General features: G+C 45.9%; 1 protein-coding gene across 1 annotated transcript in view; it reads left to right on the top strand.

Moving 5' to 3' along the window:
• Window positions 1-17,405, top strand: part of CFAP61 (cilia and flagella associated protein 61) — a gene marked incomplete at both ends in the record, with an annotated part of 251,873 nt that overhangs the window by 184,250 nt on the left and 50,218 nt on the right. The window contains 3 exons of the mRNA XM_079719874.1: window positions 8,423-8,715; window positions 13,244-13,571; window positions 14,911-15,002. Coding sequence (XP_079576000.1) covers window positions 8,423-8,715; window positions 13,244-13,571; window positions 14,911-15,002 — 713 coding nt within the window. The remainder of the gene's footprint in view (window positions 1-8,422; window positions 8,716-13,243; window positions 13,572-14,910; window positions 15,003-17,405) is intronic.

Here is a 17,405-nt window from a genome sequence, read left to right as displayed (position 1 = left end):
CTTTTCAAATGACTATAAGAAAAGTTAGAAAGAAAAATGTTAACCTCCTGCCTTGAGGACGCTCTTTCTCTTTGTAGTTTTTCCATAATTAGAGTCATATTCAGACTTGAATTTAATTAGTGCCATTCCAGATATCTTCCTCACATGGGCTTCTATGAGGATTAAATGAGATAAGATATTACATGTCCAGCTCAGGGCAGCACAGTAGGAGTTCAATCATATGGGCTGTTGTTAGCCTTGTTACTAATACTACCGCCACATGTGATAGGGTTGTTTCTCCAGGGTGTAGGTCTCAGACCCTGTCATCCTGGTGATGGTGCAGCCTAGCACAGTCTCTACACAAAAGATGGGGAGCTGTGTACACCAGGTACCAGTCTGGTTGTAGAGAGGCATTGTGACCTTCATGAGAGCCCTGGAGGCTGTGAAGTTTAGAGAAGGTTTCCTCAAGAAAGGAGGATTTGAGCTCAGCCTTAAAGAAGGGCAGGATAGGGGCTTCTCTGGTGGCTCAGTGGTTAAGAATCCGCCTGCCAATGCAGGGGACACAGGTTCAAGCCCTGGTCCGGGAAGATCCCACATGCTGCGGAGCAACCAAGCCCGTGCGCCACAGCTACTGAGCCTGCGCTCTAGAGCCCGTGAGCCACAACTACTGAAGCCTGTGTGCCACAACTACTGAAGCCCGCGTGCCTAGAGCCCATGCTCTGCAACAAGAGAAGCCACCGCAATGAGAAGCCTGCACACCGCAATGAAGAATAAGCCCCCGCTTGACGCAACTGGAGAGAGCCTTCGCGCAGCAACGAAGACCCATCACAGCCAAAAATAAAAAAAAAATTTAAATAAAACATTTTTTAAAGACTGAAATTGCTAAAAGAAGAGCAGGATAAGCAAAGGAAGAGAGAGGTTGGGGGAGTTTGATTCGTATCCAAAGACCATGACCCAACAACTCAGGCCGGGCAGACTCCGTGACGGGCAGCAGTGGGAGGGGAAGGGGGAGGGTCCAGGGGAGTCCAGGTTTAACTGGTTACTTTTTAGAGGCTGGGGAACCAGGGGTGATGCTGTGTACAAAACAGCACTGCAGGAAGGCGAACTCCCATCTCTGGCGCCCACGGCGGCAGAGAAAAAGCCCTCGGGGAAGGATGGGTCAGGGCTGGAGCGGGGCAGCCGTTCAGGCAGGGGCGGGCTGGAAGCAGCCATCTCTGATCCATTTGAGGTCCTGCTGGCACAGCCACATCTAGCTTATTTCCAAGTCAGTTATGGGCTGATGGTATTTGAAGCTGGAAACTGGAAGTTGGCACTTCATGAAAACGAGAAGCAGGGCTTTGTTCCCGCATCCATTACGGTCGCTCCGCCTGTCAGCCCTTGGTTTCTAATAACACCAGAAAGAATGTGGACATTTTTCATGATAGTTAGCTTTTGCTCCCTCAGTGCTAATTTTCCTTTTTCTCAATAGTTCAGGCTGGGGTTGGAGGGAGGGAGCTGAGGACAGGGCCCTTCTCCCAAGAGCCTGGGAAAAAAACTCCTGTGTCTCACGGGCTGTGATTGGGTCGAGTGTCCTTCCAGGAATCACACCCCGAATCCTGGGAAACTCCAGGCCTAACTTTGAAGCACACAGACTCGAGAGGAGGGGCTTTTTGCTGAGGACGGTGGAGGGATTGTTCTAGAAGGACAGGATGCTACGTAGCAGAAACAATGGATTTTATTTTTTTTAAATAGGAGGAGGTTAGCTTTCCTCTGAATTTCTGCCCCTTGAAAATGCACAGATATCTCCCCCAAAGCATCACCACTCTGCCCTGCCCCTGTCTCTGTTTTATCATGTCTTCCTCTGCTTCCAAAGGAGAAACAGTTGTTCTGTGATGGAATTAGTCCAGTCTGAAGGAAATTGTTTATTGGTCTCTGGAGTTGGATGAGTTGATAGATGTAAATTATCCTAAACTATTAGAACTGCTCCAGTATCCTGGAGAATAGCTGACATCACTGGCTTTCAACTGCAAAGAAACCTGGAGGGTTTAGCCGGGGGCGGCGGGGGGTTTCAGATAGAACCTAGCAACCTAATACATTATAACAGTTTATGGCATTAATTGAAACTAATTGAAATTCATCTGCTATTACCTCTGTACTTTCCATGAAAATGAAAAGTAGGATGAAAGTAAAGTACAAGAAAATACACCGCCTTGATGGCCCGAAGTGGATCAATTATTTTCATCTTTAGCTAAATACAGTTTATGCCTTATTAAAAGCATGTTTGTAAGAAAAGTATAACATTAAAATTCCAGTGCATGAATCACCGAACAAAGCCTTTGTTATGCTATATCTAATATATTCTTCCCTTTTTATTTGACAGAGCAAAATGAGACGTGTCATAGAAATCTTATGCTTTGACGTCTAAAAAGTAAAAAGAGTATTTAACGGTCTATTCATGAACATAATATGTTTTTTAAGTATGTGTTTATTTCACAATTTATTAATATTCTAGGGTATCTATTTAAAATTCTTTCATTATCTGGTTATTCCCTAAAGTTAATAATACAGATACAATGCTGATTAGAGGGGTTTTTAAAGAACATGTTATATATCCATCTGCAAATATAGTGCAGTGGTGTGAGCACTGGTTCTGAAATCAGACCTGGCAGGTCTGAGTTCTGATGAACCATCTACTGCTGTGTGACCTGGAGGTTGTTACTTAACCTCTCTGTCCTCAGTTTTCTGGAGAGCATAATAAAACTTTTCTCATGGGCCTGTTCTGATCTTACATAATCTCTGTTTCTTTTGAAGTGGAAAGGAACCATAATTCTTCATTAAAATACAATGGAATATGTAAATATCCATACAATAATAAAATAACTTAAAATACATACATTATAAAATGTAGTATATAATTCTTATTTTCTCTGGTCTTAAAAATGCAATAACTATAAAGAAAAATTCTTATTAATATCTATGTGCATAAATCTTGAATTTATTTCTTATCCTCTTGAGATGTGACTTCCTGGCCAGAATGCCAGATCAGAAGATCCTTCCCTGTTCTCCTTTCCAAGTGATGGTTTCCTTCCTGGAGAATCCTTCCTCTTTACATCTTGTGTGGGCTTGCCTTATTTTGGTGGTCACACAATCAGAGTTGCTGGTGTATTCATTTACACCTTCAACAAGAGTGTATCAGAAAGCAAAAGCATCACCTTTACGTTCATGCCAACATTTCAGACGGCTGGTCTTAGTGCTTTTTCAGCCTGAGGTGGAGAAGTGACGGCTCACCCAGGTGGTGATGGGAATCATCACGCCCCCTCTTCCCCCCCAGCTGGGCCCCTCTTTCCTTTGGAAGCTCCCTTGCACATTCTGTCCCAAAGGTCCTTGCAGGCGAGCGTGAGAGAGAGACCGGGTGCTCCTTCCCGCCAACTTCAATTCCAGGGCCTTTCACAAGGTCGTCTTTTCACCACCGTGCCCTCCTTGTACTCTGCGTCCCGATTCTGCTCTGTACTCTCAGTAATGCATAATGTATCCCCTAGAAGGAGCAACAAAGATCGGCCTCCCATGAAAACTGGTAGAGTTCTATTCCATTGCCCCCTATTGAAAAGCCACCCAGACTGTTCGAATCGTGAGTTATCATTTGCCAGTTCAAAGTAGGGCCGCCCACCACTTCCCCTCTGCCACCCATCAGGTCAAGTGCAAAGACTGGTTGTTTCTTATCCGTTAAGTAAACTGAGCTGCTGCGAAGAAGACAGTGACCAGATCTCTTAGCATAAAACTGATATCCAGGGGGAAATCCTCAGCTTTGCCACTCTGTTTCTTCCACATATGCATAGAAACTTCCAAAGAATATGTACGAAATCCCAACAAGATAAAGGAAGCCCCCGCAATGTGTCACCTCCTTCAAAATATTTGCAAAGACTCCGTGCGTTACAGAGTACCTAAGTGGTGGAAATGCATGAGCTGAATGAATCTTTAATGAACTGGGGTTGTCTGACCTCTTAAGCCCGCGGTGGATGACAGATGCCGTGGGTTCCACATACCCTGGGGCTGCCGCCCCTCCTCCACCAGCCGTCAGGATGTTCTGCGCCAGCAGGACCCCAGCCACCCGCGTGGTCCACTCGGACTGGGACACACTGTCAGACCCAGCGTCGCCCTTACAAAGCCCTTTGCAGTGTTGTTATTCACGGCCCAGTTCCCCCACCCCTCCCCCACCTCACAACCACTTTTCTCACCTGTTTTTTTTTTTTTTTTTTTTTTACATCTTTATTGGAGTATAATTGCTTTGCTTGCTTCTAACTCAGCCAGCCATTTCTCTGAGGCATTCTGGGTTCTTCTCTCTCTCTGCACCCTCCCTTTCTTTCTCTGTTTCCTTCCCTCTCCATCTTCCCTCTTTGATTTGGCCCCAAATTCACCCAGCTGTCTGCAGCGTGATAGTTACGCAAGGGCTCACCTCCCTGGAAAATATCCTTGGTCCCTCGGTTTAAACCGCACCAACATGGCAGGAGTATTATTTTATACTGTCGTGCTGGAGGCACACACAGTTTTGGTTACATTTAGGATCGTGTAGGATTTCGTGGGCCAGAAGGGAAACCTAATAGCCAGATCTAACATGTTTCTGTGTTACAAATCTCAGGTATACAACCCATCCTGTGGCTGGACTGGTCTTGCAGTGCCAACTTAATAGTGAACACCCGGTCGAAATACGTAGTAGGAAAACCTGGCCAGAGTGAGGGTGTTCTGCAGTAAATATCGACAGGGCACAAAAGGAAAGCCCAGTTAGTTTCAGATCAGCAAGCTGATAAAGCTCAAACATTCATCCGTGCGTCTGGTCGGGAAACGTTTTGTCACACCAATTGCAGGCCAGGCTCTGTGTGAGGCCCCAGGGTGGGCAGGGTGGGCCTGAAGTCCTCTCCTCCCCCAGGTAAGCCAGGGAGTGTAGACTGCCGATGCAAGGAAGGCAAGGCAGAGATGGCCTCGGGCCTGCAGGGACCTCACCTGCCTGGGGCTGGACCTTCTGCTGGGGCCCAGGTACAACCACAAGCATAGCCCAGTCCAGGAGGCTTCAAAAGCCCTAGTTCCACCCCATCCATGCTGGTAACATTACTCTGATAAGTGTAAGTAATCATATTTTTATACCTAGATTGATTTGTCCCGAAACACGTACATTAATAATCAAAATCTTTGGGCTTCCTTGGTGGCGCAGTGGTTAAAGAGTCCACCTGCCGATGCAGGGAACACGGGTTCATGTCCCGGTCCGGGAAGATCCCACATGCCGCGGAGCGGCTGGGCCCGTGAGCCATGGCCGCTGAGCCTGCGCATCTGGAGCCTGTGCTCCGCAACGGGAGAGGCCACAACAGTGAGAGGCCCGCGTACCACAAAAATAAATAAATAAATAAATAAATAAATAATAATAATAAAAATCTTTGTCTGCTAGCTTTTGTCCTGGGGACTCCCCTAAATATGACTTTGCTTATCCTGTGAATTATCTTCATGCTTATATTTTTACTGTCAGTTTCTGAAAAAATTACTTATGGGCATTTGCGTGAAGCCAATGTTATTGATAACAGTTCTAAATGTTATTGTTACTGGTAATAATAATAATAATAATGATGGATTGTGTATTTTTTTTTAAGAATTTAGATAGGGGGCCTGGCCCAGAAAGAGAGCTGTTACCAGAGGTAACTTTTTATTTTCTTTTGGCCACACTGCGCAGCTTGCTGGATCCCCGACCAGGGCTCGAACTCAGGTCCCTAGCAGCGAGAGCTTGGAGTCCTAACCACTGGACCACCAGGGAGTTCCTGGGATTGTGTATTAAAGTGCCTGGCTTTAGGCCAGGTATATAAGAGTCACGAGATAAACAGGAATTGAATCTAAAAACTCTTTACAGAGACAAAGTGGGAAATGATGTAGAAAGAACTTACAATTGCACAAAGATAATGGAAAGAATAATCCCCCCCAGAGTGGAAACATGTAAAAGGCAAGGGATCAAACTGGCAAAGAGTAACAGGCTGACTTTGTAACATTGGGTCTTGTTATGTATATGGAGGAATGTGATTTGACCTGTGACATGTTCTTATTTAGGTAGTAAAAAAATTATAATGAGATTTTATTCTGTTTTGTGGGTAATGAGACAATGTAAGTAAATAATCATATAAAACACATTTAGATGAAAAATTTTAGATGACATCACATAGGCATGATTTACTATGTGCCCAATATGACTGTGATTTTGGACCGTTGTTCAGCAAATATGCACACACATACATCCCCGCTGTGGGCAGAGTGTGCTTCACCCCCTTGGGCGGGTGCGGGTGTGGCCGCATAACTTGCTTTGGTCAATGGAACATTAGTGGATGTCTTGCAAGGAGAGGCTTAGAAAGTGTCTGAGCAGTTGTGCTTGCCCGCCTGTGCTCCTGCACAGCTCCCGAAAGAGAGTATGCCTCAGGTCACTGTTGGTCCAAAGAGGATGAGAGAGACGTGGTGCAGATCTGACCTCAACCACAGCTTGGAGCCACATCAGCCAACATCAGCCAGCCCACAGACGTGTAGGCCAACCTGCAACAGGCTTATTGTTGTTTGGCATTGATTTTGGGGATAGTTTGTCATGCAGCATTATCGTGACAATAGCTGACAGTTACAATAACTGAAGTCTCATATTTGGGGGAGGCGTTTCAAATTAAACTAAAAGAGAGACAAAACTATTTAGAAGTTAGCATATCTATAAATAAACGTCTAATTTAAATAGTAGAGGTTTTATGAAATGTATGGAAGTCCTCATCCTCTCCAGCTGCCTACAATCTGTGGGCAACCCTGGCTAAATAACCCTGCATTGCTGGGGCTTCCATGAGCCTGTAATGAAAAAGCCCATCTCACAGAATAGTTACTAGAAGCCAACATGAAGGAGAGACTGGAAAAATAGTCAACTCTGAGTTGCATGGGGCCTAAGCACTTAAATCTGTTTCACTGAAAATGAATATTGTTTTTGCGTGCATATTTTAAAGGAGCAGAAAACCTCAAACCTATGACAGTTTGAGGTTCAAGTTTTGGCTCTCCTGGCAGGCTAGTTCTTTGTTGTGTCAGACCGCCAGGATTCATGTTGCACAGCAGGTGGGAGCCTCAATAATTTAAGCAAAATGTTGGCTCTTTCAGCCAAGGAAAAGGCAGCTCACCCAGGAATGCTGCACTAGCGCATCTGAATAGGGCGGCAATCAGAGCCCCCAAATCGGAGCATCCTAGGGAAGCCGGGAAGGAAGGACCCTGCCCCTGGCTTCCTTGGCCCCTTGGCATTCCACGTTTGAGCAACAGGAAGTAGGGGAGGACTTTCCAGAAGCTCTTAACCTTAGGGAAGCCATCTGAAAGCTATTCTAGTTCCTTTCCTTCTAAACAAGTAAGACAAGCCGTTGTACGTCCTCTCAGTTTTGGATAGAAATAGATTTTTGCATAATTTATTCCACCAAATTGAGTAAGTACACTTGCCATTTATTTTGTCTCGTAAAATTCCTCTTCATATCATTTTATAAACAGGAGGAAAAAGAGAGGTAGATTCACAAATCTATCATTTTGTGGTAAAATGGTTACAGCTTGCCTGAAATGTGAGCCTACAGCAGTTTCTGTCTTTGTGAAGAGGTAATAATGCCAATTCAGTGTCAGAAACAGCATATAAATAGCATATAATACATCTCACTCATGTAATAGGATCATTGGTCTTAAAACTTATATCATTAGTAGAAGAGCATATGTAATTACCTCTGTAATATTTTTAAGAAATATAAATAAATCGTATAGACTGTTACCATCAAAATGCTCTTACACAGGGGAAATCTCTCAAAGGTATTTTGTGATTTTATTTTTCCTCACCAAAAGAATACCTGCCAATCTCTTTTGCTAGGTCTTGACACATTAAATCCTAAAAATCAGAATTTGAATCTTTATAAAATTATCTGTTGCAAAGCAGAATGTTCTAGTCTTTAGTTCTCAAAGAAGGAAAAATGCCCTTGAAATCAACACGATTCAACAATTAAGTATTAAAATATCCGTACCATCACGCACATGACAATTATTTTCACCGTTGTCCTTTTCATCACTCAGGAAGAACTTGCATTTATTGCAAACTTTAGCCATTTTTCCCCTTAATAGGTGTAGCAAATAGGGAACAAAAACAAGGTAAAAGGTTTTATTCTCACCAGTTTCATTTAGCATAATTTCAACTTTCAAATTATAGGAACATAAATGAATGTCCTACTTCTGTGTTAAAAGTACTTGACTACTTTGTGGGATGTTGTGTGCCCATTCTTTACTAAATTTTCTTGGTCGCTGTTGCTAGGTAACACCGCTGACCTCCCACAGCTGAAAAAAGATGAGAGGGTTGGAGGGAGCAATTCGGCATTATTAGCATTTGACTAATAAGGTTGTTGGTTTTTTTTCTTAAACTATGTATCTAAGCATTTGTCCCCTTCTGTAGGGAATGTCATCGTCTATGGGAACACAATTGACACATACACCACGGTGGAGACGCTCTTGAACTTGGGTGTGAGGGGCTCCTACATCCACCTGGTGCAGCACCCACCCACCTCCATCATCACCTGCATCAACAACTACGCAGTGGAGGGCGCAGTGGAGGATGCGCTCCGAGCCGCGGGGGTGACCGTCTACCGGGACGCGGTCCTGGCTCAGTGGAACGATGGCCTGAACCCAGACCCCATCCACAGCGCCAGCTTCACCACACCCACCAAGCCCTTCCAGCTCCCCTGCTCTGTAAGTAGGTCCCCAGAACCTCACTCACCACCTTTGGGGGACTTGGGGTCTGAAAAGTGGTAGGTGATGAATTTATAGTCGCAGCGTTCTTTTTCCCCTAAACGTTCAGATTTTCTATTGCTGAGAAATGAGCCACCCAAACTGAGTGGCCTAAAACAACAACAGCCGTTCCATATTCTCTCTCGTGATCCTGGGGCTGGACCGGGCTCCCCCAGCAGTTCTCCCTGGAGGTCTCTCCTGGGCTGACGTCAGACTGGGGTTGGGGCTGGAATCGTCTGGAAGGTGTGTTCACCCATTTGTCCATCTGCTGGTGTCAGATCAGCTTCAGGTGAGATTTTGACCTGAACACTTACAAGCGGCCCCTTCATGGGACTGAGCTTCCCCTCTGCTTGGTGGCTGGGTTCCGAAAGCAATGGGACAGAGACAGAGAGAGAGACACAGAGAGAAAGAGAGAGAGACAGCATATCTCCTTTCGTGACCTAGCTTCAGAAGTCAAGCTGCACCCTTCCACCGCATTCTGTGCCCTAGAAGCAGGACACTAAGGCAGCCCACACTCAAGGGGAAGGGAACTGGACCCCGCCTGTTCCTGGGCAGAGTGTCAGGGGGGCGGCTTTGAAGAGGGCCCGCCCCACTGAGAGCTCCCAGTGTCCTGGGTACCATGCTGCACACTGGCAGTGCATTCTGTCGCCTCCTCACAACAGCTCTTTCAAGGGAAGCAACCCCACCTTAAAGACGAGAACACCGTGATTCCATGTCAGCTGAGATCCCAACCCAGGCCAGCAGGGCCTCAAAGTCCATGCTGTGTCGACCTCCTAAGATTCTGGAAACAGCAATAGGGGATCTTCCCCCATGATGTATGGAGAGAGTATTTTGCTTTGGGGCTTGTCACAGCTCAGCTCACACCCTATTCAGGAGATGAGCAGAAGCCAGGAGGGAGGAAGAGGGGAAAGGGACCAGTTGATGTGATGGAGAAGCAGGAGACCCCTCAGAGAGAGGGGGCTGCGGTCCGAGTGAGTGCTGGAGCTATGGGGGTCAAGGGCTGTGTTGGCGGTTGGGATAAAGGATGCCAGCAGCATCTAGTGGGCAAGCCGGCTGGGGACCCCCATGGGGGCTCATAGCAGTCCCTCACCTGGCAGTAGGGGTGGGTCAGTCTAAGTCAGGGCTTCTCACCCAAGGGCCCTTATGGGCCACCCTCATCCCCCCAGAGTCTGGACTGGAGCTCAAGGCAGACCCCCCGCACAGAGGGGGTTTCCCTGCCACCTCTCATTTCATTCTGATAACCCAGGAGGGTTTTGCATTCTGCTCTTCAGTACCTTCATTTATTCCTTCACTCCACAAACATTTATTGGACACCTACTAGGTCTCAGGCTTAGTCCTAAGTGTGAGGGATATAGCAGTGAAAAAGACAGAAAAAGTTCATTTTATTTTAACATAAAAGGGACACCATCTACACATGTATGTCACAATACCTGTATAAGATAGGGAAAGTCAACATCTTTTCACCAAAAGTTTCCTCCCAAAATGATGATCGTGGAAGATGTATGCCCAGGTTATCCTGGGCAACTCTGGGGGTGAACACATACCCTGCTTAGGGCGCATGGGTGCAAGAAAACCTCCCCCAATATCCCCCTGCTGGCCTTCACTCTCCTGTCCAGGTCAGAATTGGAATCATGGCAAAGACATCTTGCAGATACTCTCAACTGCCTTGATCCAACACACCTTCCTGCCCAAACTTCACCCTAAATGGTGAGTCGGACATTGGCCTGCTGTCCTCAGGTCCTGTCTCTGGCTTCCCCTGCTCTGCTCTGCCCCATGACGAGGGACCTCTACAGAGGACCCTCCCAGCCCCAGTTTCCCCTGATTCTCATCTGTGTTAGGCCAACAGTAGGTTGGCCAAACTGGCAGATTAGAAACTGGAAGAAGGGAACAGTCAGGGTATTTATCCCTCCCGATTGTCAGCTTTGGGTGGCATCTCTGCCAGGGAATTAAGAGACTTTTGATGGGCACGAATATATTCACGATCTCCACTGTGGCCATGTGGTCATGGTGTCCTGGGCTGAATTATGTCCCCCCAGAGAGATATGGTCCTAAGAGCCAGTACCTGTGGATGTGACCTTATTTGGAAATAGGATCTTTGCAGTTGTAGTCAAGTACAGAGACAGTCATCCTGATTTGGGGTGGGTCCTAACTCTAATGATTGGTGCCCTTACATGGAGAGAGAGACTTGATGACAGAAAGGAGGCCCATGAGGAAGAAGGCCCTGTGCTGATGGAGGCAGAGATGGAGTGATGGCAGCCACAGGTCCTGGAGCAGCAGGGATGGCCAGCGACCACCAGCAGCTAAGGAGAGACGAGGACCTCTCTCAAGTTCTCTGTCTAGCTAGACATTTGTCAATTTTATTGATTTTTCTCCCCCCAGAGAACCGGCTTTTGAGTTTGTTAATTGTCTCCGTCGTCTGTCAGTTTTCTCTCTCATTGATTTCCGCTCTTAGCAGTTATGTTCTTTTTTCTGCTTGCTTTGGATCTACTTTGCCTTTCTTTTTCTAGTTCCTTAAGGTAGACCCTTAGGTCATTATTTATAGAAGCATTTAAAGCAGATGTTTCTACTTCATATTTTCATCCACTATGTACTATTCAGTTGGCATTACAGGAGCACGTGAGTTGTGTTTGAGAGGTCTGAGAGGTCTGTAACTCAGAACACGTGCTCCCACGGACAGTGTTGGATTTGCTGATCCGGTGTTCACTCTATTCCACAAACCCCTATGTCCCAAATGTAACCATAGCGTCAATGCCTACGCCAAAACCGTATAAAATAATATGATAGAGGTACTGATAGTCTTTAAAACGCAGTAAAACAAGGGCTAGTATATGTATGTGCCCCTTAATAAAAGAGTCGTTTTAAGTAGGAGAAAAACTGGGTAGGTAGAAGAACTTTGCGGGGATGCTGAAGGGAGCTGCTGAGCATTAATGGTCATGCATAATTTTTTCATGCATAATTTTTCATGCATAATTTCAATTCAAATCAAATGTCTTTCCTATTTTTCTATGAGTGGGAAGTCTGTTTCTATAGAGATGGGAAAGGAGTAGAGAGGGGAAAAAAAAAGGAGAAGGGAGAAAGTTTCAGAGTCAGGGACTCAGAGAAATATATTTTCCTGTGGTCACTGAGCAGGGTTATAAAACAGAAAACATTTTAAAGAGGTTTGAAAGACAGAAGCTGCCTGGACGGGAGTAATTGGGATAGGATTAGACATCTGAGTGAACAGAGACAGGGAAAAGGGCAAAGGCCCTGCCGGTTCCCTGAGGGAGAAGAAAGGACATCATAGGGATGGTGGATCTGAGTCCAGTGCTGTCCAATAGAACTGTCTGCGATGGTGGAAATGGTCCATGTCGGTGCAGTCTAACATGGCAGCCACCGCCACCTGTAGCTTTTGGGCATTTGAAATAGGCCACCACAACTGAGGGTCTGGATTTTAAATTTTGTTTAATTGTAATTAATTTAGATTTAAAAGTATATAGTCACCCGTGACTAGTGGCTACTGCAGGCTCATTTGTGGCTCATTCCTCATTGGCACGCCATTCCTAGGTGTAGGGAAGGGCATGGAAGGGGGTTACCTCTGGCTCAGGACAGCTGATTTCTGTACGTAAGGGGGCAAGTGAGGTGGGTAGAGCTGGCGTGTGAAGGAAGCAGGGAGCGTGGTATCCACCAGTATGAGGACCCAGGTCATATGTTCATTTCTTAGCATACTTTTAATAAGGTGGCAAACTGTGTTTAGGTAAAGATAAAAATGATTCAACTTAGCTACTTCAATGACAACTGAAGACTTAAAAACAGCTAACTTGGACTGCTTTAATGACTTAACATCAATATGGAAGATGATCTCCAGATAAGTACGAGAACGCACTAAAATGTGGGCAGAGAATGGAGGCCTGCAGGTACCTTGTAAATCTTCACTGAATCAGCATCTTCCGACCCAGGGCAGGAAGTAACAAGGCAGGAGCCCAAACCTGGTGGGTACCAAGGCAGACGGGGCTTGTATTCTCTCTGGGGCATCCTGCAGGGAGTGACAGGCTTTCTGGGTTTAAAGGGGGCAGGAAAGGGGCAGCCTGAAGACTCAAAACTGGACGAAGTGACCCCAAGAAGGAACCTGGAGAGACCTAAGTGTCAGACGCAGGAGAGGAAAATGGAAGGAGGCTGAGAAGGAGCGATTCGATATGTCCGAGAATGAGGGGAAGGTGGTGTTTATGAATGTAAACCTCCTTACGGGGAAGAACGTGCTCTTGTGGGAGATATTCCACCACGTGGCACCCTCGCCCCTGGATGTCTAGATTGAGCAATTAAAAAAAAAAAAGAGTGACCTTGAGTGATCTTAATTTCTTCTGCGTACCAAAGATACACACCATTATGGCATACTGTTCGTAGATTTAGGTTTTCTTGTGTGCCCCAAGTAATAAAATAGAGACTCTTCACCCTGTTGGGAAGGTACAGGGAAGAATGATAACTAGAAATAATGTGATTGTTCACTTTGTAGATGTTCTTCAGCTTCTGTGAGAAGAACGTGGATTACGAAACATTCAGAGCCTTCAACGACGCATGCCTTGTCTACGACGGCCGACTTGTGATAGACGCCAACTTCCACACCAATGACATAGCCATCAGAGCTGCCGGCTCCCTCACCAAGTTCTCCAACAGGTATTACTCGAATGAGTGGACTCACAGCAACTTCAATTCCAAGGAAATTGGCTTCCAGCTGGCAGCAGTGATGCTCAGCCTCTTTGACCCGACCCTCGAGCCTGTGACTGAGCCGCCGGCTGACCTTGACCGACTCATCCCCATGTACAGGGGGGCCAAGATCAAAGGTATGTAGTGGGCCACCTTCATCCCTGTGATGGAGCCACTGGTTGGATCTGGACCAGCCAGCCCTCCGTTTCCTGTAGGTTTGGTGAGGAGGCGCCCGTGTCCCTCGGGTTTGCACAGACACATGGGAGGGCTCTGTCTTATGTTTAGCTGTTTATTATGGACTTGATTTTATCACATCAGAACTGATGTGATAAAATTGTTCACATCAGAATGTGATGCTCACTTTACATATAAGGAAACTGAGACTAGGGGATGATCAGTAACTTGCCCAGAGGCCCCTCACAACTGGTGTATGGTTTGATGCCCTGACATCTTACCAAACTTTCATTCTCAATATAAGTTGAGAGGTAAGGAGAACTTCCAAGCCTCCCAGGCTTTGGTCTGCTGTCTGGATGGATAAGCTAGGCCATTAGCAGCTGTAAAACGGTCCAGTTTTATCCCCTCAGCTTTATTGACCCTTAAGGAGATCATCATATGAGTGACACAGAACTTTCTTATATTTGGGAGGTGGGAGTTACCCTTGAAAACAGTATCTTTGAATGTTGTGGATCTTCTACCAGAAAAATGCACATGTTTACAAAACTGTATGTTTACTTGCAGAAGGTTGATGGACCAACCCCCATAGTCATCCATGGACCCCTAGGGGGTCTGTGGACCCTAATCCAGTAAACAAAACATCAGGCTAAAGAGACAAAAGCCCTGTATTGCAGTCCTTGTGTTTATCTACCCAACTAAATGGCCTCCGAGAGGTTGTGATCTCCTTCTCACTCTGGATGAGACCTTAAGAAAGGTGGTGGATGTGGGAAAGGAAGACAAGGCATGGGTGTCAGAGGCTGATCAGAGCTAGACCAGGCTCGGGCTTCTAGGGCAAGCTAGAAGTAGTAACAGTTTCATAATACGAGTTTTCTAAAGCATTGAACAAGAACTTTGTTGATTTTCCTTATAACATTTACTTTCTTAGTATTTTGATTACATAGCGGAGGAGGATGGAGAATGGGAACACCACGGCAACATTTGTAGACCAAAGTCTTGGTTGGCTTTCGCAGGCAGAGATTAGAATGCCACAAGTTATGGGAAATCAGGATGCACAGGATCAGCTTGGCACCTCTTGGAACATTGGTGGCTATATTATGGGTTATAACGGCACATTCATGTTGATTTTATTAAATAAAATAAATCACAGAGTGTTCCTTGCTAATAGAGGTACTTGAGTGGGAAAATTTGAGTAGCATACACCATGGCAGGCATCTCTGGTTGTCCTGTGGTACAGACATAAGCCCTGTTACCCAGTTGTTACCCGACTGAATTAAAATGTGGAAAACTTGTCATTTCCACCAGGAGGCATCCTCCCTGGGTCATACCATTATCTGCATATCGCCAAACCCGCCATCCCAACCCCATTGGAGGTACAAATGGCCCAGTCTGATTTTGTAAGTATTATTCCTGAATTTCATTTTACTTTCAAATATAACACTTTATTTATGGGGGTAGGGGTGAAATTCTTAATTCAGTCTTTAGTGTAATGTATTGGTTCATGCATCAGAAAGCCAAGTGGCAGCTTGGTCCCCAAAACGGCCCCCACTGACTCCCACCCCTTGGTATTCATGTCCTTGTATGGTCCCCTCCCACGCTGACTAGGGCTGACCTGTGTGGCCAGCAGAATATTGTGGAAATGATAGTGTGTGACTTCCAAGGCCAGGTCCTGAAAGATAATACAGCTTCCAACTTGCACCCTCCTGGGTCACTGCCGCCATATTGTAAGGTCACCCAGGTGGCCCTTCGGGAGGTTCACGTGGGGAGGGATTGAGGATTTCTGCGCCAGCCAGTCGTGTGATGGAGCCACCGTGGAAGTGGTCCTCCAGCTCTAATCCAGCCTTCAGATGATGCAGCCCTGGCCAACATCTTGACTAAAACATACAGGAGACCATGAGCCAGAATCCCCCAGATAAGCGATTCCCAATTTCTGACTCCCAAAGACTGAGGTTATAAAAATGTATTGTCATTTTAAGCCATTTATTTTTTAGAGAAGTTTTAGGTTCACATCAAAAGTGAGAGGAAAGTACAGAGATTTCCCATATACCCCCTGCCCCCATTCATGCACAGTCTCCCCCACTGTCAACATCCACACCAGGGTGGTACATTTTTTACAATTGAGGAACCTACACTGATGCATCATTATCACCTAAAGCCCACAGTTCACATTGCGGTCCACTCTTGGTGTTGTACATTCTATGGGTTTGGACAAGTGTATAATGACATGTACCCACAATTACGGTATCATGCAGAGTAGTGTCACTGCCCTAAAAATCCCTCTGCTCCACCTATTCATCCCTCCCTCCCTCCCCTGCAACTCCTGGTAACCACCGATCTTTTTACTGTCTCCATACTTTTGCCTTTTCCAGAATGTCATAGAGTTGGAATCATACAGCATGTGGCCTTTTCAGATTGGCTTCCTTCACTTAATAATTTGCATTTCACTTCCCTCCATGTCTTTTCATGGCATGATAACCCATTTCTTTTTAGCCCTGAATAGTATTCCACTGTGTGGATGGACCACAGTTTATGCATCCACCTCCTGAAGGACATTAAGCCACTAAGTTTTGAGGTAGCCTGTGATGAATCCATAGATAATTAAAATAACCACCTCTGTGGCAATAGCAAGTAAATTGCTTAGGGTCTGGGAAGTCTGTCCAGGTCCCCCTGTTTTCCTGCCCTCCCTGGATGACACAGGAAGGGCCAGGGAGCTGAAGCTGAAGCTGCATGTGCTTGGGGGTTGGGAGGGGCGTTCCCTGTGTTCAAGGTAACTAGAAAGGACACAGCATGGTTGGTCGGTTGGTGAGCTTCTCAGGTAAGATTATTGGACAGTTGGTCCCAACTGGTGTTTGTTGTCAACTGGGGTTTCCTTTCTGGTGCGTCGTGTTTGCCTTTTCATCAGTGAGGAAGACACTGGAGGTTGCCTGCTTCCACTCCCATTTTCTCATCCTGAATTTTTTTGAGGGTTAATGATCTGACTAAGTTAAAATAAGCACATCTCCCAGATTTCCTTGAGAATGAGGTCAGCCATGTGGCAGGTCCTGGCCAATGAGATGTAGTAGAAGCTGCTGGAAAATTCCATAAGGGGGAGCAGACTCCAGATGTCCCAGGCTCCTGGCCCCTCACCCTCTCTCTTCGGGAAGTCAGAATCCCAGCTCTTCCATTGACTTCCCATGGACTTTGGACAAGTTATCAACTGCTCTGCATTTCTGGGGTTATTAGGGATCCCATATAAAGTAACACTGCCCTCAAGGAATCAAACAGGTGACCCATCAGTGGTGGATGTTGTTAATTATAGTTCCAGAAAAATAATGAAACCTGGTTCTTCCAAGGAAAGGATGGATGCTATGTGTTTAAAACTGATTTCCTTTGGGCCTTTCCCAGATTCTTGCAGGTGTGTCCTGTATCCACAGTCTGATGCAAAATGTTCTTACAAGTAAAGAAAGGACCATAGCGAATAGTGCTCCAGTCTCTACTGCTGTGTAACAAAACTTAGGGACATGAAGCAGCCACTGGATTCCGCTCACAGATTCGGTGGGTTAGGAATTCGGACAGTACACGGTGGGAATGGCTTCAAAAGCTAGGAAATACTGGACTTGGTTTCACACTGAACCAGATTCTTCAAGGACGGTGTGTGATTTCTGACATGCAGTGTCATTTATTTATGAAGCACTGGTTCTCTCTCGGAATAAAGTCAGAGGAGGAGCGAAAGGGAGTTTTAGATAATGAGAGTTTTAATAAGAATGGAACTTGAATAGCTTCTTTGGCTGGTGCTGTGACAGTATTTGAGCAGGAACCCT

The sequence above is a fragment of the Hyperoodon ampullatus genome (assembly GCF_949752795.1).
Source record: "Hyperoodon ampullatus genome assembly, chromosome: 14".
In the NCBI taxonomy this organism is placed as follows: domain Eukaryota; kingdom Metazoa; phylum Chordata; class Mammalia; order Artiodactyla; family Ziphiidae; genus Hyperoodon; species Hyperoodon ampullatus.
The sequence above is the reverse complement of the archived record's forward strand: the minus strand, read 5'-3'. Positions and strand labels throughout refer to the sequence as shown.